Here is a 26,103-nt window from a genome sequence, read left to right on the forward strand (position 1 = left end):
CGCGCGCGCGTTTACAAGCAGCAACACAAACCCAGAAGGAAAAACAAATTAGCCCTAACGTTCAGCACAATCCAATTCAGAGTTTCTAACAGGAAGCAGCTCGAGTCGTGGCACAATGAGGGAGTAGCTTCCTAAAGGCCATAAATCCATCCCTATCTCCTTAATAAATCAGTAACAACAAATCAGCCTTCCCCGCAAACCGCGCCACACCAAACGCTTCCCAACTTGGGCCGTGCGTGTGGTTCCAGCCCGTGAAGCCGTCGAAAGGATCCCCGGGAGAGGGACGAGCCGCTAGAACCTACGGGAACTAGAGAGGAACCTGGAAATCGGGTCCTGGGTGGGCAGGACTTGCGTGGCCAGGACGCTGGTGCGCGGGAGAGGAGCGAGAGGACGTGAAGCCATTGCCACGTTTCTATCCCATTTCTGTCAGGGTCCCCAGCGCGCGTGCTAAGCGCGTGGAGCTCAGTGCCCCGCGGTGTGGTGCCCCGGGTGAGAGGAGCGCCGGGGTCCGCGGCCCTAGGGTAGGCGCGCCCGGCGTCTGGGGCGCTGCGTCTCCGGGCCCGGCCGGCGTCCCCTCCCACTCCCTCCGCGTCTCCTCCCTCCTCACACCCCCGCCCCCGGGACCGCGAGGCTCCCTCCCCGCACCGGCCAGGGAGTGCACAGAGCGGCGGGTGAGGGGAAGCTCCGCAGGCGTGCACGGAGCAGTGAGATCACTGGCGTTATAAATATCCCGGTGCCAGCGCCGAGATCCGCTCCGGTGGCCTCTCTCTCCCCCTCTCCCTCTGCCTTCCCCGAGGCTATGTCCACCCGGCGTGGCGAGGGGGACAGCGTCAGAGGCACGCAGCTGCGCGGGGGCTCCGGAGCCCAGAGCCAGCCCTGCAAGATGCTTGTAGGACCCCCGCGGCTGGAAGAATGAGCTTGTCCTTCTTCCTCCTCTTCCTCAGCCACCTGATCCTCAGCGCTTGGGCTCACGGGGAGAAGCGTGTGGCTCCCAAAGGGCAACCTGGACCCGCGGCCGCGGCTCGGAACCCGGGAGACTCCAGCAGCAGCCGGAGCAGTAGCAGGGCGACGTCTTCCACGCATTCCTCTGCGCCCTCTTCCCCGGCGGCTTCCCGGGGCAGCCAGGGCAGCGGCTCGGAGCAGGGCAGTTTCCAGTGGAGCCCCTCGGGGCGCCGGACCGGCAGCCTCTACTGCAGAGTGGGAATCGGTTTCCATCTGCAGATCTACCCGGATGGCAAAGTCAACGGCTCCCACGAAGCCAATATGTTGAGTAAGTTGCTCACTCTCCTGAAGAACCTGTCCTAGGCGGGCAGCCGGAGATTCGGGAGGGACAGCCGTCGCTCCCTGGGCCGCAGGTGCACCTCCTGGAGTCTCGGTCCTGGACGGGCGCAGCTGGTCTTGCCAACAGCCTGGCAGGCTGCGAGGAGAGGCGTCTCCATGGCGCGCGCGCACCCCTCTCGTGGGCACGAGGAATGGCGACTCCCGAGGTGCAGGTGACCCGAGGCCAGTGCCCAGCCAGGCGCCTTGTCCCCAGGATGCCCTGGTCCGCAAGACTAGCCTCCTTCCTTTTCCTCCTACAATTTCTGTTTACCTTCTGGGAGTGAACTACCCTGGCATTTTTAATTCAGCATCGAAGTGCATCCTTTTCCCTGCACATAGGCGAAGTTATTTATTATTTTTTAAACACAGATCAGATCTTACATACGTCCCTCCTTCAGTCACAATCATAGGCCCTAAATTAATATTGTATGTGTATATTCATATAAGAATATAGACATATGTGTGTTTCACACACATGTATACACACATATGTATAAATATGGGGTGGGGTGGGGAGGGAGAGAGGAGGGAAGACTGCTTGGAAGAAGCCAGTGATCTTGAAAACCGGACATGTTTAGAGAAGGAGGCGCGTGAGGGACATTGGAATTATTAACTCCAGTGATGGGTTTGGAGACATTTAGTGTCTTGAGCCCGCGACAATACCGTGTTAGGAGTGTGTCCACCCTAGGACAATTAGAGGGAAGTTCTTCATTTTAAAAGACACACAGAAGGGGTTCATTTTGATATGGGTGCAAATTGTGCAGGAATTTTTGCAAATCAAGTTTTCAGTTTTCTCCCTAGTTTTCTAATCAGCGCTCTTTTCCTCCTGTCTCTCCTCTCTGCCCGTCCACCCCATCTGCATTTCCAGACCATAGCAGCTTCCCCTGTATTTCTCTGACCGCTTCTTGGCAGCTGGAGGGAGCGGTGATTTGGGGATGTGCCAGGGACTAGGGTCATCTCCGGGAAGCTTTTCCTCAGTTGGTCTCGATCGCTTTTTCAGCCACATAAAACCACAGTCGGGGCTTGGAGACCGCCAGGGAGAGCGGGAACGTGGCCAGGAGGTAGCGCTGCGAAGCCTCCCGGCCCAGGAGTCAGCCTGCTCACTCTCAGGTGGAGCGAACTTGCTCAGTCCGAGACCAAGACCCGATGGGAGCGGCACGAAGGCTCCGGCTTACCCAGGCTCCCAGCAGCCCGGGGCTCGGCGTCTGACTGACAATCTGCTAGGGGCCTGCCAGGCTGATTGGAGTTGCAAACGTCGAGAAGGAGTAGCTGGCTGACCAGGCTTCCTCTGATGGGTTATGAGGGCTGTGTGTGGGGGACCTGGCAGTATGCACCCGGATAGTAGCAGTTCCACGCCGGCCCCCTGAGCTTGCTAGGTCTTTTGAGGTGCGCGGCTCAGCTAGCCACGCACGTGGCTAGGGGTCCTGGTGCGTCCCGCTGAGAGCTGGCCCTGTGCGCCCCAGTGAACCCCGAGGCCGGAACCCCTCTCTGAGAAAGCCTGTTTGCAAGTTTATTTTAGTCTTATAAGGGTAGCCTGGTTTGTTGGTGCGAAGACGAATTCTCTGAGATGTCAGCAGCTGCTAGAGTTAAGTCTATTTCAGCATTTCTATTTCACCTTCTATTTTGTCCCATTCAACTCCTTTCTATTAGGCATCAGAGCTTATTCTCCACTCATGGCAGTCTTTAATTTTTTGTTCCTCCAGAAATGCTTTGTCTTTTCCCTTCTTTTTGTAGTTTATCTAGGAAATCAGCACCAACTGAGGATAACCTTTGTGTGCCCAAGGTAAGATCCAAAAATAGCAGACAGTAAGCAGCAGTTTGGAGCCCAGGCAGCCGACCCGATGTGTCTAGAGTAGATTTCAGTGTGCTAGGTCATCTCTGAAAGCCAGGCTCATCTCCAAGAATTTACCCTTTCTCTACAAAGACACCATAGGTGTCAAAAATTCTTGCAATTTAGGCCTTATTGGTGAGGGAAGTCATAGAAAAGCAAACAAGGAAAGCACAGGTCAACAGAGAATGAATTCCACTAAAGAACTGATCACTATCTTTTGTTTTCAAGGTACAATTATTTTTTTAAAATCCACGTTGAACAAAAAGTATAAAAGAACAGAGATGTTTTCTAAACATTTCCTCAATAAAACTTAATGTAACCAGCCATTTCTCATTTTTTCCATTTAAAACATCTCTTCAGAGTGTGTGTCTTTCACATATCTTGCTTTTATTCATTCATTCATTCTTGTACCCAATATAGGACACCTCCCTCACTAAGCACGCTATTTTGCTTACTTTAGTGCTAGCTTTTGTTCTTGTTTTGTTTTATTTTGTCTTCCATAAATTTTTCTCATGGAAAACATAACTTAAATATTTATATCAGAATAATTGTTTTGCTATCATTGTTCAATTAAGAATTTATAGATTGTCTCATATTTAGTAGGATGGCATGTATTTTGAAGTTTGAAATGAGTCTCTACTTTTATATAGCTATGAAAGAAAAGTAGCAGCTTGCTTATTGCAGTTGGTCATTTACCTGTTTGATGGTAGCACTTGATGGTTTCCTGAGATTTTGTAAAATAAGGTGTTGGTCATGGACTGTTGTGTAAAGTATACCAGGAAACATTTGTCAAAGTCTCACAAGAGCTAGGTCAGGACCATAGAGGATGTGTTACTTTCTACCACATCATCTAATTCTGTTGTCTGTGAGTTATTGGTGATAGAAAATTTAAGTTCTTTTTGCTATAAGCCAGCTACTTCAGAAAAAAGGCTAAACTTTGCCATGAAACTGCATTCTAACAAGATAATCTAATAAGATTTTTTCATATAGAACAGATAAATACATATGTGTTTCCCAATTCTCACTTGATGATAAATATTTTTGCAAATTGTGAATATTTTCTAGTTTCAGCATGAAATGCACACTCTGGCCAGAGACTTCAAACATAATTAGTAGTTTAGGTATATTGATTAACATAGTCTTAGCTTCTTTTACACAATAGTAACTCAGTTTTGAAGATGGAAAATGGAATCAAGCTCATTGCATATAAACCCTTAGTACAAGGAAATACTGGGAAAGATAAAGAAAGATGGACAAGACAGATGATATGATTCAATCATTGCCTTAATTTATTTCAAGTTTAGTTTCAGTAGACTGTTACGTTGACTTGTCTTGGGCCGTTGAAGAATACGAAATCAGGTACCAAGATACATCATGTAAAGGTACAAGATCCAATGATGAATGTAACTGTATTGTATACCTAAAATGTACCAATGAACTAAATGGAAAAAAAAATAAGAAATCAGGTAATGGTTAATTCAGGGAGGAAAAATTTAAGGCTATGACTGCACAAAACATTCATATAAAATATAAAAGTTCCAGTAACATATTTTCCTAAGAAACTAATAATCATATATTTTGACTAATCATTTGTACTGATTTGTTAAAAATCTGAATTCATCACCTTAGGTGTCATAGAGTGACCTTAGATAGACTCCCAAGCTTAGATAAACCAGAATATGTATGCACTATGTGGAAAAACTCAAGTGGAAATTTTCTGTTTCTAATTTAATCAGTAAAGGCTGCTACACACAGTGAATATTTCAGAATTCAGATTTGAAAACTTGGCACAACATATCTGTTACTGTTTGGATGCGAATAGAGAAAGTTCAATTTTAAAATACGTTTTCTTTGGAAATTTTCAGATGGGTTGTTGAAAGCTTCTGAATACATAGAATTCTGCATTTTTCTGGATTTTATTCACCAAGTCTATAATAATATAGCCTTATTATATTAAAATATGGAGAGGATTAAGTAAAAGATACAGATAGGTGTTTATTGAAATAAACTTACTTCATAAGTTATGGCTATCCCTATAAATAAGTGAATTGAATAGTGTATATAATCTGACCAACACAAGAAATCATTGCTTCCTTCAACCTAGATGTCAACCCTGAAAGTCTACCAAGAGAGGCTACTTTCTTATGTTAAGCATTGCCTCCTTCCAATGTCTTAAACACCAACACCTTAGGAAAGATAAACACATGGTCACCGGTGATTTGATGTGGATTAATTTACACTGAGTCCTCATCCCACCCAGCAGGAGAGAGTGGCAATAGCAGGAAAGTACTGCCTAAGAACACATGGTGTGTCCTGACCTGGAGAAAGAAGAGAGGTGATGGGGAGGGTCAAAGAAGACAGTTCAAGGTAGCATGCAGTCATTGACTACCTGTGATCCATGAGGCAAACTTTGTCTTCCACATGTTGCTCTTGGCACCCATGAGATGAACTGTAAATTTCTATCAAATTTATTATGACTGACTCCTAATGATAACAGTGCAGGAATTACATTTAAAAAGCTATTCTTAGGGAAATGTTCCCTCAGATTTATATATGTTTGCTTAATGCACATGGGTTAAAGTCTTATGTAGAATTCTTTAATGAGTTATTAGATTTTGGCACTGTGAAACAGACAAAATAGATAAACTTGTGCTCTCTTATGGAGGGGAAGCAGGAAGTTGAATTGTGAGAATCTTGTAGAATCTGCTCCAGTATTCTAGAAAACAAGATGTTATGATCTTAATGGTGTTCCCAAGATCAGGCCATAATTACTTTACAATTTCAAAGATCAATATGAAAGTTACCAGTGTGAAAAAGAATTCTTTCATCTAATCTCATCTTTTCTTTTTCTTCCATTCTTTATTAAATTAGATAGAATGATATACATATATAACAGTGTATTTTTAAGCTTTCAGCTAAATACAGTACAATCTTCCCATTCTGAGGAAGTATAACAAATTTTTATTCTGAAATTCATAACAAAAGAAATCATTTGGGCTGGGGATTTAGCTCGGTGGTTTTGCCACCTGCTGTGCAAACGCAAGGATCCTAGTTCAATCCCCGGTACAAAAAAAAAAAGAAATCATTTAATATGTAATAAAATAACACTTTCACATATATTATTTAATCTTCCTCATATTTAAAACTCATTGCAATGAAAGCTGTACATAACACATACACACAGAATGTACAGAGTGCTGAGATACAGGCTAAATGAGGTCTTTCTTTTAAAACAGAATATATTAGTGGTCAGAAAGCAATAGTTACACAAAACAATACTATTTTTATTAAGTAAGTATGTATAAGGCCCTTTTATTTCAACATCTTAAAAATTAGCCTGCAAACACATATACTTACAAGAATTGTATTTTAATAATACCATATATTTTTCCATTAATATACAATGGATTTGAATTTATAAAACCAGGTAATTTCCCAATAATGGAATAAAATACTAACAGTCTGGAACCGTGGGTAAATTGGAGGAAACACAGCCAAATCCCCTTTTCCACCAACCTCATGTAGCCTCTTTGGCGTCAGTCATTCCTCACATAGATGACTTGTCATGTTCCCTTCTCATTTAACACATTTTTTTTTTTTTTTTTGACACCGGGGATCAAACTCAGGACTTTGCACTTGCGAGGCAGCAGTTGGAACCACTGAGCTAAATCCCCGGCCCTCATTTAACACACCGATGTAGTATTCATAATCACATCCCTGATCTCCCAAATATCTAAAATCGTTAGTGATGTTCTCAATATCATTTGTAAATTCCGACAGAAATGTGACTTCATATCAGATGTTCTAGTCATATTTTAATATTACTATAATTATTACATCTTTGTAATTCAACTTCATAAAGTTAAATACACTTCATGTGACATATCTTTGCAATTTAATTTTGGTAAGTTAAATGCATTACTTTATAAATTCTGTGTGCTTTATTACTATTTGATAAAATGACAATTCCTCTAAATATGTTGGTGTGTGTCACAAATAATTTTTAATAACAAAATCTATTGTAAATAGCATTTCAAATGAATGGTTGTATAGGACACCAATTTGTATAATGGTATCTTCCTAAAAGCAAAAATGGTTCCTTTTAATATTTTTCATTAAAAGCATTAAGCTCTACAGATTTTGTGAGATGTATTTTATTTACTCTGGGATAAGAATGTTTTTGACAAAGTCCAGTTTTTTAGTTATCCTCTCCCCCCCATGAACTTTCTAATCAAGAATTTTTAAGAAACCAAGTTGAATAAGTTAAGCAGCAGTATTTGCTATAATTGTAGATGGTTAGCTTGCAATGTACAATATAAATGCTCAATAAATTTATTCATCTATATGTATGTATACTTCTTGTAAATTGAATAATTTTTATGTATTTCAAATATTGTAGTAATAGGTTCCCATTTTGGGACAATCTAGTGGATTTTTTTAATGAGATATCGTATTGCGATATATATGCTTAGAATAGCATGGGTTGAAATATTGAGAGGTTCTTTTTCCCTCCTTTTCTTTCTTTTCTAGGACAGATCCTGTTTTAGCTCTAGTGAACTATATTATTTTGTTCTTTTTATTTGTTTCTTTTTTGCAACTTTGTATAGGTAGCTAACAAAACATCATACTTTTCTCATGTTTCTGTAATATTATATATTGAATTTATGATAAATAGGAAGGCTTTCCAATTATATGTAACTATGAGTTTCATCTTCTTCAAATATTCTGTGAAATTGTGGTGAATGATTTTCTTGATTCAGTTGATGTGGACTTTGAAATTATTGCAGGAAACTGACATTGGCTTGATAGTATTAACTATGAAATATAAAATATAAACAATAATATAATAAAATCTCAATTTTTTTCAGGAAGTGGTTCAAAATGCAAAATGTCTGAAAATATAATCCATTAAAAACTGGACTGATTTGTGAGATAATTCCAAATCATCTATAATGTTTTAGTATCTTGTTATGTAAAGTCTTTAGATAAGCTACTCACTAAGTGATTGAGCTTGGTATAAAAAATATATCCTCTTAAATTGTTATGACTAGAGAAGAGCAAATGCAAATAAGTACTATTTTATCTTATGCAGATAAGTATTATACCAGACTTTTGAATTGTTTTTGCTAGTTGTGAAAACAGACTTTATGTGCTTTAGTATTAAAAGTAATGTATTATCTTTGATGGAAAAATGAGTGAGAATCATTTCAAAAACCATTCAGAAAAAATGTCTTTTCAATTCCTTTAGAACTAGAAAAGATTCTATGGCCAAGCCTTCTTTAGTAAAAGCAACTTAATTATTTGCGGGGGGGGGGCAGAAATTGCCAATGAAAGGGATTAAATTTTTAATATTGAAATTAATAATTTTAAATGACTATAAATGCTAACCTTTTTAAAAAGCATAGTGAAAGTCATACAAAATGAGGGCATTAGGTACTGTTTCTTTTTTAACCATAGTAATACAGAATAGAAAGAATATGTAGAAATTTAATTCTTCATATGATACATAGAAGAGTCTGTGTTTTATTTTGGGATTTCTGTCATCCTAGGTATTTTGGAAATATTTGCTGTGTCTCAGGGGATTGTAGGAATACGAGGAGTTTTCAGCAACAAATTTTTAGCGATGTCAAAAAAAGGAAAACTCCATGCAAGTGTAAGTAGAACTACTTTATATCTGTTAAAGGTGTTATGGAGCTTTTGCATTTGTAACACAGAATGAAGCGATTTTCCAAACTGGTAGATATGACAGACACTTGCTGAGAGAGGACTTTTTTTGTAAATTTATATGTACATATAACCAAAAGAATTGTTATGTGTCTATAAGTAATCATTTAACTATTTTACTTACTCAAAAAAAATTACAGAATCTACAAGTTTTAAGGGTAAGTTCATTTGAAAATAGCCCTCTCAAAGCCAGGGTCATCTCTTTTTTTCTTAGAAGGGCCCAAGTACAGAGAAGTAGAATAGCAGTAAGACACTACCTAAAATTTTAATTTACATGTGCATAGTGATGGTGTGTATGTTTAGTAGATGAAGTTCTTGTTTAAATTTCCAAGCCATTAATGATGTCAAAAATTAGATATAACATATTTTCATATTAACTAACAGAGAGGGAAAAACTAGTAATGAGAAGACCTTCCAGAAAGATATTTTGCGTGAATTTGAGGACTTTTTATCTTGTACTTTTGGCACATCAAATTTCAATGAATTTCTATTACTATAAAGGCAAATTTTGCATTAAATTTTTTCAGACCATTTGTATATTTTATAATCAATTTACAAAGTATTTCTGTGCTTTGTTACGAAAATGCCGATCACCCATGAAGTAGTAGAACATTTTAAAGACAACATGTCTAGCTTAGCTTTTCCATACTCAGATTCTGTTTATTTGTAATAGAATGTATGTATGGCCCTGAAAAATTATTTGTGCTTTTTCAGAGGCATACTCTCTTTACATTAATAATTTTTACAAAGCTATTTGTCTTTAAAATTAAACTTTTAATATTTATTCCTTAATTCTAATTAATAAATTTCCAAATTATCACCTTTCCAATTTTCACAGTATATTAGAAATTTTAATCAAGAACTCCATTACTTGAAACTTATTATTTGAGATTTTTATTTTGTACACTTTTGAAAAATTCAATGAGAATTCTACTTGACCTTATGTGTAAGACATTTATAATTTTCCTTTTCTTAGCATCTAAAAGTAATTTGTGAATAACTTTTGAAGGGCACTATAGAATTGGAGCAATTTCTGTAATTATTTGAAGATTAAATGGGCTAATTCATATAATACTTAGAAGAATATTTCATACATTGTAAGTGCTCAATAAATATTGCCTATTCTATTAATAATGTAACTATAATATAGATATGATAAACCACTAATATATCAGTTTATTAAAATGAATAGAAACCTTTGCTAAACTTTTACCCATTTATTATGAGAATTATAAAATGATTTACCTATTTCCTTTGCTCATCTGGCTGTTACAATGTAGTGAACTGTAATATAGTAATCTATGAAACAATTGCTCAGATGAGCAATTGAAAATAATTGATTTTTTAATTTATTTGGTTTTTAGGAACAAAATTTGCATCACTATGGAAAACAGACATTTCACCTTTAAAAGTAATACTTGATTTTTTAAAATCCACATATGGACTATAAAATAATGAATAAACACATCTGGACAGAATAACTTTTTCTCAGTTTACTTTAAGGTTGTAATAGATTAAAAGACCTTCAGAATCTATGCACAATAATATGTGAAAAAACTGCCTTTTATTGGTTTATTGTGTGTGAAAGTCTCAACTTTGAAAACATTCTGAATTATGTACTAGTACATGTAAAAAATACCCAACAGATTAAATTCGAGAGGCTTAAGTATAATTGCCACAGAAAGCAAAGTATTATAAATGGATGCCAATTAGAAAGGTCAAACTGAGAGGTTAGGGGACATAATTCCTCTGTCAAATGCAAGTAACAAATTTCTAGAAATTTGACCCAAATGTCTAAGGATGACTGGTGGAAATAATGCAGATAATGCAAAAACAGCATCTGTTATTCTTTCTCATCTTGGCAGGCTAAAGTTATTTCATGGAATAACGACTTTTAAACAGTACAAAGCAAGTCTTGCCCTTGTCACTCACTGACGCTCTTTGATATAAAAGTCATTCTGAGGACTTTGAGCTTAATTGTAGATAAAAAAATTAAGCCATATGATGATGTGGCTTCCTTTTAAACAAATTGTCCAAGCCTACTTTCTCTTATCTGAGCTTTATTGACACTTTTCGCTAGATGGAAACCTAGTTGAATTATAAAATAATTTATTTTTAAAGAAGGTAAAGATTGTATTATATTATAAAGAAGTTAGAGGTTGTATTAATCCTAGCAATTATCAGTTTCATGCCCAGCTGGTTTCCTTCTTGTTTTCAGTTTCTAGTTAAACATGTTGAAAAATTGTTCTTGTTACTTTAAATATGATTATTGGTTTAGTTTTGATTCTTACAAAATTACATCATCACCAAAAGGGCTATCAACTCATACTCTTAAGGTTAGATGTGTAACTTGTGAGTTGATTTGAATTAATAATTATGTAGCAGCATTTAAAGCATACCTTTACGGTTCTATCTGCAAAGTAAATGTGGAGTAGAAATATAAAGTGTTTTATACTTTTAAAGTATTTTTATATATAAAATGTAATTTTAGGGAAACATATTCCCTCACTGCATTGGGAAATATGCTTGGGTAATAGTGAGCTTTCATCATGGTTTTTATAGTAACAGAGTATTAAAAATTGGTTACCAGGCTTGGATAATGAACTTTCGTAGTTCTGTAAAAGCTCTTTCACTCATATTATCCCATTAGATAATGAGGTGAGGAAAGTGCCTGAGATGTTAAATTATTTTCCTAAGGTTACACAATTTAACAAGTGATTGAACCAGGACTGTATCTGCTTAAAATTTTCTCTCTCTCTTCAAACACTATAATAATGGGTAGATAGAAGTTAACTTGAAAGAAAATACTGCATATTGAAAGCAATTACATTGTTTTCACCTATGTAGAAGAGTTAATAAGAGCATAATTTAGTAATATTTTTATACAATGTGTAAAAAATTAATACTATGGCACATTCTTAGACTATTTATAGGACTCTATAGCTGATTAAGAAGGCAATTTTAGATATGTTAAAGTTGCAAATTTCCTTCTAGTTGCTTTCCATACAGAACACTTTTTTGATCGCTCCTTCTTCCCCTCAAACCCCTATTTTCTTCTGTCTCCTGTACTTGATTTTAGAGTCTAGACAAGAGGGGATGTGTCTGCCACAAGACTTAGCACAGACTTACAAATGTTGGTTATTCAGCTTGGTGATGTGTTGCTTAGAGAACCACTTTCAAGATGAACTCTCTGAACATAAAAGATTTGCTTTGTTCATAGAAGTCTTCACAAGATGCCAAACTGCAAGCTGAGAGCTGTTAGATTGAAACAGCATCAATGTTGAGTTTGCTGACTCATAACAGAAGTTTCATTTGAACTTCAGCTGTCTAGATATGCTGGGATCCCCGTTGTCTTTCAAGCCGGACATCTACATGCAGCCCCCCTCCCCAAAACCTTTGGGACGCTCTAAGTACATAATGTGGCCGAATTCCTACCATGCAGGGTTTCCCAGCATTCTTTGCAGGAGGGAGGTGTACAGTCTTCTCCTAGAATATGTCAGGAATCAGGGAGAGTGAAAGGAGATAATTGCTTCCCAGAGAGCCAGGAGAGTTAGTCTGAGCCACCCCCATGGCCTCTGCCTTCTGTCTCAACACATTCCCATGTAAAGGTACTTTCAGAGACCAAGTGCCCTTCTCTGTCTCTCTCTCTCTCATCTGTTCCTGGTCTCCCAGGTTGGAAGTCCTTACTGAAGGTCTCTGGATTTTATTGAGGTGGGGCCAGATGAGAGAGTTAAAACCCTAGCGTGTGTGGTTGAGCGCGCAGTTAAATCACCCAAGGCCAAATCCCACTCCATTACTACCAACTGTGTCCTTTTACTTAATATTTGTATTCCTTAATTTTTATTAACCATAAAAGGGGGGATATTACAGTAATCATGTATATTTGATGATTGGGTGTTTTAAATGAGATGGTATATATAAAGCACTTAGTAATGACCGGAGAGTATTTAGTACTTAATGTTTAAATGTATCTTCCTGAATTTGCTCTCTAGCAGCTGCTTGATGATCCTCTGTCCCTTTCTTTATGAGTTTAGGGTCAGGCAGCTGTGACCCCTCAGTTTTCTAGACAAGCTCCCAATCCTATTTGTCATTGACCTTTTCCCCTTGGTTTAGACTTTTTGTTCATACAGTAGCCTTTTATCCATGGCGTTTTCCTTTTTCTGAGAACCTAATTTGTAAGCAGAACTCCCAAACTCTCACTCTTAAAGACGGAAAGATTTTCTAAGGTCATAATCTTGTACTTTTCTTCCAGCCCTATTGCCCATCTTGTTTTTCCTTAAAAGATGTAAATCCTGGGAAAGGTGATTATCACATAATCTTTTAATAAATTATGTAAGATACCACCTTACTTATGTGGGTAAAATATATTAGCTTGTTTTAAAGATCCAGAAAGAAGCATGTGGTGGGATTATTTTTGTTTCTCAGGGTTTTAGGAGATCATGTTTGGAAGGAAAGCTAATTGCAGAGTTTACGAAACAGGCATGGAATGTGTGCTTGATCAGCCCTAAGCAAGGACTAGAACATCCTCCTTTCCTGGTTTCAGAAGGTGCCAGCTGGCTGGTCCCGAGGAGAGTCTGGACTGGACTTCCGGTGCTGGGAGCAAAGTGAGGAGGAGTCAGCAGCCCCTAAAGCTGGGCATGTTTACTGAGTGGGGAAATGGAGGCTTAAGCAATACTTATCATCAGCTTTAAAAAATAACCTATTAAACTCCACTCTGTCAGTCAAGACTATGAGCTACATCAAGGCATCTGCACAGAAACTTACCTGAACCTATAAGAACTTTCCATTTATAGTAGTAAAATCAAATGTCTAGAAATTCAAGCCACGGAATAGAACTCTGCCTTTCTGATTTTAATCCCCTCCCCTTACGTTTTGGAGTCTGGAAGACTGGCAAACAGGCCTACTTTATTGAGGAAGTTTGGGTGTGATGAACTGACACACAGCAGAGATTCATGTCCTAAATCATGGGATGGAGTCATATTGCTCTGATATCTGGGCAGTGTACTTATCACTTATCAGTATTGTAACATGGGATGACTCAGAGCAAGACTGTAAGAAATCTGGGGAGATGGCCTGCATCTTGCAGTGTTATGGAAAGAGCTTTAGTCCAGGAATCAAAAGACAAATTCTAAGTCGTATGCCCAATGTAGCATTTGATAAATGTGGGGCTTAAAGTGGATCATTTTCCTTATTTCTCTGACTGAAAGTCAGATAATTGTATCTGAATCACATGGAGTTATTGTAAGAGGTAAATAATACAGGTAAACCACTTGCCACATAGTTGCCTTCCATAGCCCAGCTTTACAGAGCTAGGAAGGACATCAGCACAAAAGGTTCTATCTGCTGCCATGTGTCTCTTGAGTAGGTTTTTACCTCACCTACCTCAAAATCAACTGGGATGCTGGGTGGTGATATGAGTTCAGATTCTGACTTTACACTTACTAAAACAATCTCTGGAGATGGAGAATCTGCCTATTAAACTTGCTTCTTAAGTAATTGTAAGGCAATTGACGAAGCTTGGAGAAGTGATCCTGTGGTTGATATTCCTTACTACATAACCAGCTTGGTTATTGTTAAAACCAACATGTGTACTTCTGTGGTTACTCAGCAGGAAGAACTGACATACAGAATGGACAGAAGTGCAGTGTCAAGCAGGGACTGTAGCCCATGCCCTTGGGGATTGCATGGCAGGGGGGCAACTGAGCGACATGGAGTTTGTGCAGTAAGGAGTGACAGGCAGCCCCTCTGGGTGCCCACAGCCCTGCATCAGGCAGAGCCACACAGAGTAGCCTGGGATGCAGGGCCTGTCCTGGGACCCTGTCAGGTAGAGCACCAAAAGGAGGCCTGGGAAACAAGCAGGGGTGAGACATGCAAACAGCAGGGGAACTTTGCTTGAGCACAGCTTGGTCAATACTTGTTTTTTATTACAGTCCACAAAACTTTTTAATCATTTAGACTTAGTTAATTATTTCTTATCCTTTTAAGGTTTTTTTAGGATAAAGAGGCAAATCAAAGAAATCAAGATGAAATAGGAGAATTAAAATTGATTGCATACTTCACAAACTTTTTGAGGTTTATACTGGTATGCATCCAAATTCATTCCTATCTCTATACCTCTTTCATACACTGAATATTCATTTCCATAATTACACATAATGAGTATTGGTATTTGTGTAGCCTCCATTCATTCTTTGCAAGATCTCCAGCCATCACAGATCATGCTATTTACTATTTATTGGAACAAAACCATGTTAAGAGATTTTAGGCAGTGTTTTTAAACAATATAGTTTCAGGGAAATTTTTTTATTTGGTTGAATTCATCCTCTGTTTAATTTCAACTTTGTAAAATTAGTCTTTTTCAGAATATTTTAGTTAATCTAAGTTTTTTGAACTGAACTTGACCTTTTAAAACATCTATCATTTAAAATGGATTTTTCATTGTGAGAAGAGATGAGTAGAGTCAAGACAGTGTCTTCCGATGAAAGGTTCTTGTTTCACCAGCAGTGTGTTTCTCCTCCTTGGAATAGTGTGGATTGTCAAGCAAGCATAGTTTAACATGTTTATCTGTTTTGACAACTAGGAGTACACTAAACTATATAGTATTAGTTGATTTGAGCATTTCATTTTGATTTTGTAATTATGGCTTGCTGAATGTAAGTTTTTTTGACACTTGGAAGATAAAGGAGAGATTAAAGAGAACAACAGAGATTGTCGAAGAACATGGGCAGGACATCAAAGTGACAACAAGCAAAGTGCCTGGCATGTGTTACAGTTAATAAACAGTAAATAAATAATCAAAAAATGAATTTGAAACAAAGATAGTGAGTCTTGGAAACATCTTGATTTTTTGTTGTTGTAGTAGCTGATAGTAGTAGGGTAGTGAAATGATGGGAGATGTGATTTCAATCACTTAATTGAAATTTAATTCACCTTCCTACTTTGCACCTTAACTATAAAAAAAGGTCTCTATTTCAACTTTATTTTTCCTAGAGAAATTATACCTTTTTTTTTGCTTGCTTTTTAAAGACAGAGCCTCACTACATAGTCTAGGTTGGCCCTAAGCTGGAAATTCTCTTGCCTAGCCTCACAAGTGTTGAGATTCCAGACATGTAACACCACACCCAGCTCCAAAATAATGCATTTATAGTACTTTAAAAGTATACATTTTATTAAAGGACTTCTAATAATTTGAAGGAGAATTTAAACATGAAAATTACTCTCAATAATTTATGAACCAAAATTGTCTATTGTTAAAGATGTATGTTCCTATCTGTGGCTAAGACCTATGCTTCTTGATGAGCCTGCTACCATGATGTCCTGTGCATGACATTACATACAAAGATGGACTGCCTAGAGTCACTCTCTCATCTAAGCAAGGCTATAATACTGAGAGGAGCAGTTGATCCTGTAGGAAGAAACTAGATCTCCTGGTCAAAAAATTCACTGAAATGTTTGTTTCCAGTGGTTCTCTTCCATCAGAGCTAGAATAATTTTTCAGACAAAACATTAAATTAGAAGTTAACCCAGAAAGTCAAAACAGTCTGGCTGTCAGGACTCCTGTAGGATTTGGAATGGCTGAAGGGCTTTGTGTAGTGTGTGTGTCTTCAGAACTCTGAACATTTCTGCTCCATAAGTCAGGTGGTTCTTAAAAAAACAACACCCTGAATGGCCGTCTCCTTCCAAGAAAGAAATTCAGAATATGAATCTTGAGAAGTAAAGGAGAAAGTTATAACATGAAATTATTTTATGGGGTAAAGGACATGGATTTTCACACATGTGAGAAATTCTAAAATGGAACTGATGCAGGTTTTTAATATGGTGTGTGTGTGTGTGCGCGCGCGTGCGTGTGCATGTGTGCTCATCAGCAATATCAGTGGAAAAATGACATATTCTTTATTTTTTTGGACAAAATAAGTGGTAAGAAAGGCTAAATAATACAGAGCATTTTAAAAACCTTAAGTACCAAAATTGGATAAAGCTTTTACTGCTAGTTTTGTGAAACAGAGGTAGAAGTCAGGCCAAGCTATAGTATATTTATAAAGATTCAGTACATATAAAACACATTATATATTATATATGGTATGTTTGTTATTAAACTACATTTAAAAAAATACTTTTTTGAACATAATGTGCTGCTGGGAATTGAACTCAGGGCTTCACATATGCTAAGCAAATGGCAAATGTTCTACCATTGAGCTACAGCCCCAGCCTCTGTTATTCTTTTCAATGAAATGTTTCATGCCATTCTACAATGCTTATTTATGCAGCTAGGAACATTCCAGGTAGCTATAGAACTTATTTTAAAATAAAACTTTGGGATTATTTAATTCAAGGAGAGAGAGTGCTTTTAAGAGCTCAGCAGCTGTAAACAAATCTATATTTAATTTGTAAAAAAAAGTCTTTTGAATAAAAAAAATAGGAAGAATAACTGCTTTTCAACAGTGATGTCACTATGGCCCCCTTGGCCCACATGTAGGCTGGCCCGTTGTAGGACAGTAAGAGAGGAATGCCACATGCAGGATGACACACTTGCTCTCAGCCTCCTGGAGATCAAATCCAGACATCCACCTTCTGAGTTGTGGAAGATTTAAATACATAGCTTCATAGCTCCCAATACAGAGCTTTATTGCACTTAAATGTAAATAACTCAGATAAAATGTTGTCCATAAGAGAACTGTGTTGCTGTTAGTGCTCTGATACTGGCTGCCTTCTAATGCTATCAGTGCTTTGTATAAGCAGTAGACCTATGTAAAATGCCTAGCAGGTAACAGCATTGTGATCTGTATTAAAAGAAGAGTTTGCCAAATTAGAAAAAGCAAGGAAAAAAAATGAGCCTTTAATCCAGTATAGAATGTCTTGCCTGATACAGAAGTACATAGCCTGGAGAGTTTTCGTAGATGAGGATGAAACACTGGTTTCCCCAAGCCCAGGAATCCTATGAAATGGAGCTCCCTGCACTTGTGAAACCTGGTAGTCTGGACTAGTGCAGGAACTCTCAATTCCTTAGGAGTTAAGGACTTTTTTACTGAAAGCTACAGATCTCTCCCAAAGAAAAATTGTGTGAATTCTCACAACAGCCCTACCGGTGTAAGATTTAAGGATAAGGAGCTGAAAGCTAAGAGTTTGCTTGGCAGAATCAGCATTTGGTAGCATTTCTGACCCAATGCTTGTGCTCTTCATCCCACCCTTTTTTTTTTGGTACCAGGGATTGAACTCGGGTGGAACCACTGAGCTAAATCCCCGGCCCCTTGACCCCATTTCTCAAAACACAAATTCATGTTTTATGAGACATTTGTTTCTTCGTAATATACTTCTACTTGTTTTCTTGGTGACTCACAAGAAAAAAAAAATGTTACAAAAAATGTAACTACAAGTACTCAAAAAACATCAGAGTATTTAAATGCATTAAATGAAGAGTTTTTAATGTTTAAATTAAGAGTTCCAATTATCATTTGTATATACATTGGTATTATGTCACCAAGCACATAGTGAATGTAAATCATTGTTACACAGATGAATAATGAAGGGATATAGAAACAAAAATAGAAAGTTTAAAACAACTTTAAAAGAAATAAATATATCTGTATATAAGGGAATGGAAGAGGAGGGCAAGGGATCAATGAAATTCTTGATTTGCCTTTTTGATATGACTTCACATTTTATTACATGCTGAAAGTATTGCTACAATTTAATTTTCCTTTTCTTTTCCCCTGTAGGCCAAATTTACAGATGACTGCAAGTTCAGGGAACGATTTCAAGAAAACAGCTATAATACCTATGCTTCAGCAATACACAGAACTGAAAAGACTGGGCGGGAGTGGTATGTGGCCCTGAATAAAAGAGGGAAAGCTAAACGAGGCTGCAGCCCACGGGTTAAACCCCAGCATGTCTCTACCCATTTTCTACCAAGATTCAAGCAGTCGGAGCAGCCAGAACTGTCTTTCACTGTAACTATCCCTGAAAAAAAGAAGCCACCTAACCCTGTCAAGCCAAAGGTCCCCCTCTCTACACCTCGCAGAAGTCCCAATACAGGGAAATACAGACTCAAGTTTCGCTTTGGATAATACTTGTGTTGGTCTTGGGAGAAAACATTCTTTTCCCTCAGGAGTTTCTACAGGTGTCTTCTGAGCTCTGAAGAAAAATTTTTGGACACAGCTTCAGCTATATTTACACTGTCTAGAAACCAGGTCACTTGTTTCAGTTTAACTGAAACAAAAATGTTTTTTGATAGGAACAGAACTGGAATACTTTGTACCAATGCAACGAGCGCACTGCTTCAGTTCAGGAACACAAAAAGCCTTTTGCTTCATGCTTAGGGGATATTTAGAATTCTGCATTTTCAGGAAGTTAAATAGTTTGGACTTTGTATTTTTTGTCTTTTATAGATCAACTCAAAAAATACATTATGCATTTTTATTTTTGGTTTCCAAAGAATATTTTGATGCAGATAAAATATTTTATTAACTTTTGGGTTTTTGGTTTTTTTTTAAAGTACCTCTGCATTGAGCATATTTTCTTACTTTTCTTATTTCAATTAATATGACATTAGCAATCATTTTAATGCTGTTTATGAATTATAAATGTGTTTATAGCTTGTTTGTGATGTGTATTTCTTTTGCATTTTTTAATTCACTGTATTATTGTTGTTTTGGGTTTTTTTTTTTAGCCATACCTCAGATAATATGTTTAGCTCTACATTTAAAAATGTTTAAATGTTCTTGCATAGCACCAAAGGCTCAGCTTGAATTTGTGTGTATGTGTGTGCAAATTCATGACATGGAGAATCCTACCCTTTTAGTGGTTGGGTTGTACAGTTATGGTGAGAAGTAAAGAGAAAATCTAAGGACATTTTGATGGAAATAAGAGTGGGAGGTAAGGAGGATTAGAGGTGACAGTACGCTAGGTTTGCAGAACTGATTGAGATCTAATTCTGTCTTCCTTTTGCTTCTTCTTTTAACTACCCCCTGCCCTCATTCTTGAACAGCTGAAGGAATACATATTATTCTGTCCATCAAGCATACACTGTGAAATCAGAGAGTTTAAAAATACTTCTATGAGCCTCAGCCATGATTACAGTATAGATCCACAGAGAGTAACCACTTAGTGCAGAAAGATGGAGAATTGAAGGAGATGAATCATTGAATAGTTATCTATGTCAAGTCTCATTGTCAAAAATACTCTTATTACTCAAACACCCTTTGAGCGTTCTACCCTAAAAGTAACTATTACAGTGAATAGATTTGCCCTTTTATAAGGAAACTTCTGATGTATATTTTTAAAAAAGCTGGCCTGTGATATGGAAAACTTAATTTAGGAATTTTATGAGTTTAAAATGACATTTCATTCTCAACCCAAGTACTGAATGCTGGACATAAATCAGAGAATATTTAACTTATGAAGAGTTATAAAATATATTTTCTTGGATAATCACTTTTACGGAGTGCTATGGAATACAATGTTCATCTTATATTCAGAAATGTTGCAATAAAAAGTATAGTTCATGGGTAGGGGGTATGTCTTTCTTATAAGAGCAAAGGAGTTCACAGAAAGTTTGTGGCTTGTATTTATGTTTAAAGAATACTGGTAAACTTTTTTTTCTTGAAACAAAGTATGGCTAATTTTGGTGCAAAAACAGTTCATCAAAATTAAACCTAGTACCACACATACAGATTGCTCTATTTTATTGGGAACAAACTATATATTATGAATAATATATAAAAACCCACCTATACATCACAACATCATGCATACACTCTAATGGAGTAGTTTATTATAAAACCAAAAATCTGATTAAATATTACTTGCATTTAATGTATGATTTTTTAAAAGTATAAAATGAAATGCTACAGAAGTTTTAATTAGTTTATACTTTACTCATTGGTTAAATGAAACAATGACGTTTTGCAAACAAAGATATCTCCAAGTCCTGTTCAGTTAGCAATCACCTTATATGCATAGTGTAAAGCTACACATACTCTTCTAGTTTATTCTAATCTATTATTAAGAATCACTTACTATTTATTAAGTTTTTTGTATCTATGAAGAATTTAAGTTATAAAAGGAGACTAGTAAATGTGTATGTAAATAAGCAAGGAAAAGGATATAATGACTAACTGTTGTTTGTAGTTTAGTTTGTTAACTAATTAGTGGATATACAGATAGTATAGGCTAAATGCAACTCAGTTTAAACTGAAGAGGAATAATTTATTTTTTACTCTTAGCTTGACTTGATTAACACAGGAAGGTTAAAATTGCATAACATATATGTTATGCAAATTAAGACTCATTAATCTCAAATTTTAAAGCCAAGCTAAAATTAAAAGAAAATATTACACTTATCTTTAGTTTACTGGCTATATACAATTATATTTAATTAATGTTCAGGGAAGCATAAAGTTACTCAAATTAATTACTTGAATGAATTCATGGACAGATAACATGTATAAATATAACTCCTCATAACCTTCTAAAAGAGTTCATGCTTTTTAGTTTCTAAAGTTATTTTTAAGTAAGTAGACCCATGTAATACCACATAAAGTTGTTTGGTTGTGATTATGTTCATCTAAAAATGTCAGTATATTTTACACTAATATTTAGGATCCCATTTGTCTGAAAGAGGGGTGACAAATGTCTTCAGACTGATATTTTAATTAATTATATTATGTTTAGTTTTTAATTTATTTTTTATTTGAAGCATCTATAGTGATTGAGGTTCACAATGAGATAATAACAGTATCGTTTTTCTTCACAAATTTTATCTTTATTTCCTTCTAAAAAAAGAAACTAATTTGAGGGAATGAGTGTACACAAATTACCTTAGGTTTTTAAGCTTGAGTCATAGGGCTCCAGAAGTTCAAAACTGGGTGACATTAATCAGGAATACTGGCAAAAGTTATTTCCATAATACTATATGTGTATGCATATACACACATGTACATATATAGTACAGTGCTATCAGTCAGTTAAAACATCATAAAGCAATTAGGTAAATGTTTTATAAAATTGATCTTAAACTAGAAAATTGAATGATTCTCAGTTTTTTTTCTGTCCCAAATGAAAGTGAGATTGAGCCTGATTTTTCACATTATTAATAACAAAGTGAAAATATTGCACTAATTAAAAACTGAAAACCTGACCCATTTTTACAGTTGCAGCTGATTGCTCAAAGGGCTATTCTTTTTTTTTTTTTTTGGTACCAGGGATTGAACCTGGGACCTTGTGCTTGCAAGACAGGTGCCAGAACCACTGAGCTAAATCCCCAGCCCACGTAGGGCTAGTCTTAATAATAGAATAGTACTGTAAACATTGCTGCAATGGAAGCAAACAAAAATGCCTTATCTGAGGAATTCTACACCTCCTTTAGGATTTACTTTATTGCTAAATCTGTGTTCTGATCACATAAAATGTATTTCAAAAGCCAATCATCTTTTTAAAATTTTTTGAAAGAAGGAAACTTTTAGATGAATGAGTATGGCTCACAAAATCAGTGGATGCCTTTTTACATCTAAGAAGCTCAGCATTAAATCAGTCAAGTGAATTAAGTTAATATATTCAGTTATAAATCAAGAGCTAGTATACACAGTTTAGTTTATAAAAGTAGTTTGTTTTTTTGTTTTGTTTTGTTTTGAGACAGGGTCTCACTATGTAGTTCATGCTGGCCTCAAACTCACGGCGATTCTCCTGGCCTCCAGAGATACTGGGATTATAGGCATTTGCCACCACAGCTAGCTTATTAAATTAGTTTCTATGTGACTATGCCATAGTTATTCCAAGTCACTCTCTCACCCTCATTTTGACCTCCACCATTTGATCTCTAACATCATTTCCAGATAATCATCAATAATTGTATGAGTTTTTAAATGTCATTGCTTCTATTGAGGTGTAAGAAAAAGGACCTGGTTCCTCCTCAAATAAAACTAATAATCTGTGCTCAGATGAAACCAAATAACCACATGAAACAGTAAAGTAATAGATATCAATATTTTTGGAAAAGTATTGTCTTAGTAACAAAACAAAACAGGGCTGGGGATGTAGCTCAGTGGTAGAGCACCTGCATACCATGTGCCAAGCCCTGAGTTTGCCCACCGCATCCCCAGAAAACAACTGAATAAGGGTGAGATTAGATCAAGAGATTTACAAAATTGGGATCAAGTTTGAATTTGGCATTTTATGAAGAACGTCAAAAATTTGAATTAATCAGAAGGGATTGGTCAAAGCAGTATTACTGCTGATAACAAAAATTTCTAGGACCTTAAAGATGTAATTTTTGAACACCTCTTCTGTGACTAAAATTCCTTTTCTAAAATGTCTTTTGGAAATTCATAAAGAAATACGAATAATCTCTACTTGACATCAGTCCCCCAAATAAGGACAACTCATGATACAACTGTCTTTTATCTTTCTCTTGTTTTCCCCATGATTTGGGAATTGTTTTTCTAAGGCCCTGCCTTGCACCAGGTACTCAACTAGTGAGATATCTTTTATTGCTTAATATGTGTCCTGTATATTTTCATAAATGCTTATAATGATGTACTTTCATATTTTGAACTTCTCCAGGGAATATATCTGCTTTCATTGCATTTTGCCCCCATCTAAGATCAAGCTAATAAAAAGAACATAAGAAATGTTCTTGGCTGATAACAATTTTGAATGATGTATTTCTCTGGCTTAAATTCTTGAGGCTATTGGACAACCTATTTATTCACAGAACTTGGTATATACTTATATTTCTAGGTCCTTGGCCTATATTAGTTGCCAAAAACTTCTCTGAGGATGAATAGAGTTGCTGAATGAGATTTGTTTGATGAAGATGGTGGTGACAGGTAAGAGAATTTTCATGCTATAGGAGCCCAGACAGCTCCTACCATAAGAATAAGAAGATCCACTGTCTCCTCACTGTACTTTATTTTCACAAAAATTTTGAGACTAAACTGAAACTATCAGCACTTATGAACATCATTTAGGTATGAATAAATTAACAATAATATGACACCTTGATTTTATTGGCAATCAAAAAGAGAGATAAATATGCTAAAAAATATGCTAATCCTGATAGTTTGGTTATTTGTAGGCCAAACAAGCAGTCCAGTAGGATGTCAGTAGGTATCAGTAGGAGAGTGCTGACATTTCTTTTTGGTAATTTATTTCTAGATGTATTTTTTTCCCTTCACTCAGATAAACTCACCCAGAGGAGCTGAACCCCCTTTTTCTCCCTACAGAGAGATTAGTGAATGCATAATCACACAGTGACAGGTCCCGTTCCAATGTGTTTCTCATTAAATTCTCTGTCATTCCCTCTGTGGGAAACTGGAAAATTTATCAGATTTTCATGCAGGGAGGTGAATTTCTGTTGAGGAGGCACCACAACATTTTTTACTTTCCAGAGAGCAATTATTGTTTTGCTTCCAACAGCAGCATTTCATTTTATGATAGGGCTCTCCTGACAGGGTATGTGCCTTCCTTAACTTGTTCCCATACTTGGACATGGGTTATAGCTTTACATTTTTAAAGTTTGCTAGTTGTCCTAAATTTGTCTCAACAAAAGGCCCCTGAGAGTAACTGGACTTGTCTACTAGAATAGAAAATGCATAAGGAGAACATACAAAGACTTCCCCTATTCCCAGGATGTCAGTCCACATCCTGACAGAGCATGTAAGACAAGGAGTTTAAATTTGGAAAAGAAAAAGCCACATAAATGTAGTACTTTTTTGGTGAATTCCCCCTTTTTTCCATAAATGATGCATTGCAAAAGGGCAAAAACACATGTTCTGCTTAAGTAGGGAAAGAATAACAGTCATCACAATGACTTCTATAAACCCCTTCTGTGGCCTGGAGTTGCTGTACACTGTGATTGGGAGGGAAATTCATGCTCATTTAACTTGCACATTATTTATATCACCATGTAAGAAAACTGGGTCAGCTCCAAGAGATGGTTTATTGCACCTTAGGAATCATGTGTTAGATTCTTAGCCTTTACTATCTAGAGAGCAGGAGAGTAAATGAGAGAAATACACTTCCATCCCAGCTTACCGGTGCAGAGCCCAGACCACAAGCTCTCTCTACTCATCAAGGGAGTTGAATGTTTAATGATGCAAAATCAACTCCCTCTAGCAAAAATCCAAGGTCCAAAGGAGCCAGCTCAAACTAAAAGAATAATGATTTCTTGGTCACTAATAATGTATGACAGGAACCACTAGTACATTTCTAGTAAACATATTCAATGTTTATTTAGCTCATTATACCTGCATTGTGCTGGGGTTATGGGGTAGATTTAAACACAGTACGTGTTTTGAAGGAAACTTACATTCTTGTTTATGTTTTCACGACAGTGAATCATGTCTTTTGAATGTTATATCCAGTTCTTAGTAGGTTAAAAATGGCATCTGCTCTTGCCAAAGGAATTTAATATGTTAGGACATTGTTTACTATAATAGACCCAAAAGCTTAAGTTGTAGTTTACATGATATATTTTGGAATTAATTTACAAGTTCCTTCAGTGTTCCCTTTAGGAATTCATAGCATTTTTTCATGCTTATTGACCTACCTGGATTTTGTCAAGGGTGTAAGATTTTTCTATGCTCATTTAAAGATAATAAACATAGAAAAGTGGTATGCAGGCCTTTTAGGGAGATCTTAAATTCCATCTGTTACAGCTGAAAAATTGACCCAATAGCTAGAATTAGAAAATCAATGACCATATGATTTCAGGATTCCTCAGCAATTAGAAAATCTGCCCCACACTTTCCAGGGTCCTGTTTATTTTCCAAAACAATGACAGCCACAACATAGGAACAGGTTGTGAATTTAAAAATCAAGATGTGATATGGCTGTGTTTGGCTTTTCAGCTCTTTTCCTACCTGCTTGCTAGAAGGCAGAAAATTGCTAACAATTGGGCACATTTTTTATAAAACATCACCTCCCACTGTTGGCCTTAAGCAAAGAATTACACATCAGTCTCCCTTTGAGAACAGCTGCTGCTTTTTGGACTGCTAAAATTAGTGCAAATCAATCTCCCCCAGGACATTTGAGGGGGCTGGCAAATGTTGCTGTGTCTACCTAGGGTGTTAGAGGCACCCTTGCAGTGGTTTCAGCCAGCGCTCCTGCATCATTGGCCTGCAGTCAATAAATATTTCATGTCTCTCTCCCTGAGGGTGTGTGCAGAGGACCACCCTGCAAGTGCCTGCATCTGTGGTCACAGCTTCATGCCGTGGGTGTAAAGGTGGGTGTGG

At 37.0% G+C, this 26,103-nt stretch overlaps 1 protein-coding gene across 1 annotated transcript; it reads left to right on the plus strand.

The window, feature by feature from the left end:
- The first annotated feature begins 569 nt into the window (after positions 1 to 569).
- On the plus strand, positions 570 to 25,779 carry Fgf5 (fibroblast growth factor 5). Its single transcript, XM_004847999.3, has 3 exons — positions 570 to 1,270; positions 8,701 to 8,804; positions 18,592 to 25,779. Exons 1-3 carry the CDS (start codon positions 913 to 915, stop codon positions 18,937 to 18,939), a joined length of 810 nt encoding a protein of 269 aa, XP_004848056.1. The 5' UTR covers positions 570 to 912; the 3' UTR covers positions 18,940 to 25,779.
- The last annotated feature ends 324 nt before the right edge of the window (positions 25,780 to 26,103 follow it).

This window comes from Heterocephalus glaber, unplaced genomic scaffold (genome assembly GCF_053883595.1).
Source record: "Heterocephalus glaber isolate CG9 unplaced genomic scaffold, H.glaber_assembly_v1.0 deba00001454, whole genome shotgun sequence".
Taxonomy (NCBI): domain Eukaryota; kingdom Metazoa; phylum Chordata; class Mammalia; order Rodentia; family Bathyergidae; genus Heterocephalus; species Heterocephalus glaber.

What these genes read in the sequence shown, in the direction of transcription:
- Fgf5 (XM_004847999.3), top strand. Translation starts at nt 913, where the DNA reads ATGAGCTTGTCCTTCTTCCTCCTCTTCCTCAGCCACCTGATCCTCAGC. An exon ending in CCACGAAGCCAATATGTTGA is followed by an intron (nt 1,271 to 8,700) that starts GTAAGTTGCTCA and finishes CTGTCATCCTAG; the next exon opens with GTATTTTGGAAATATTTGCT. An exon ending in AAGGAAAACTCCATGCAAGT is followed by an intron (nt 8,805 to 18,591) that starts GTAAGTAGAACT and finishes TTTCCCCTGTAG; the next exon opens with GCCAAATTTACAGATGACTG.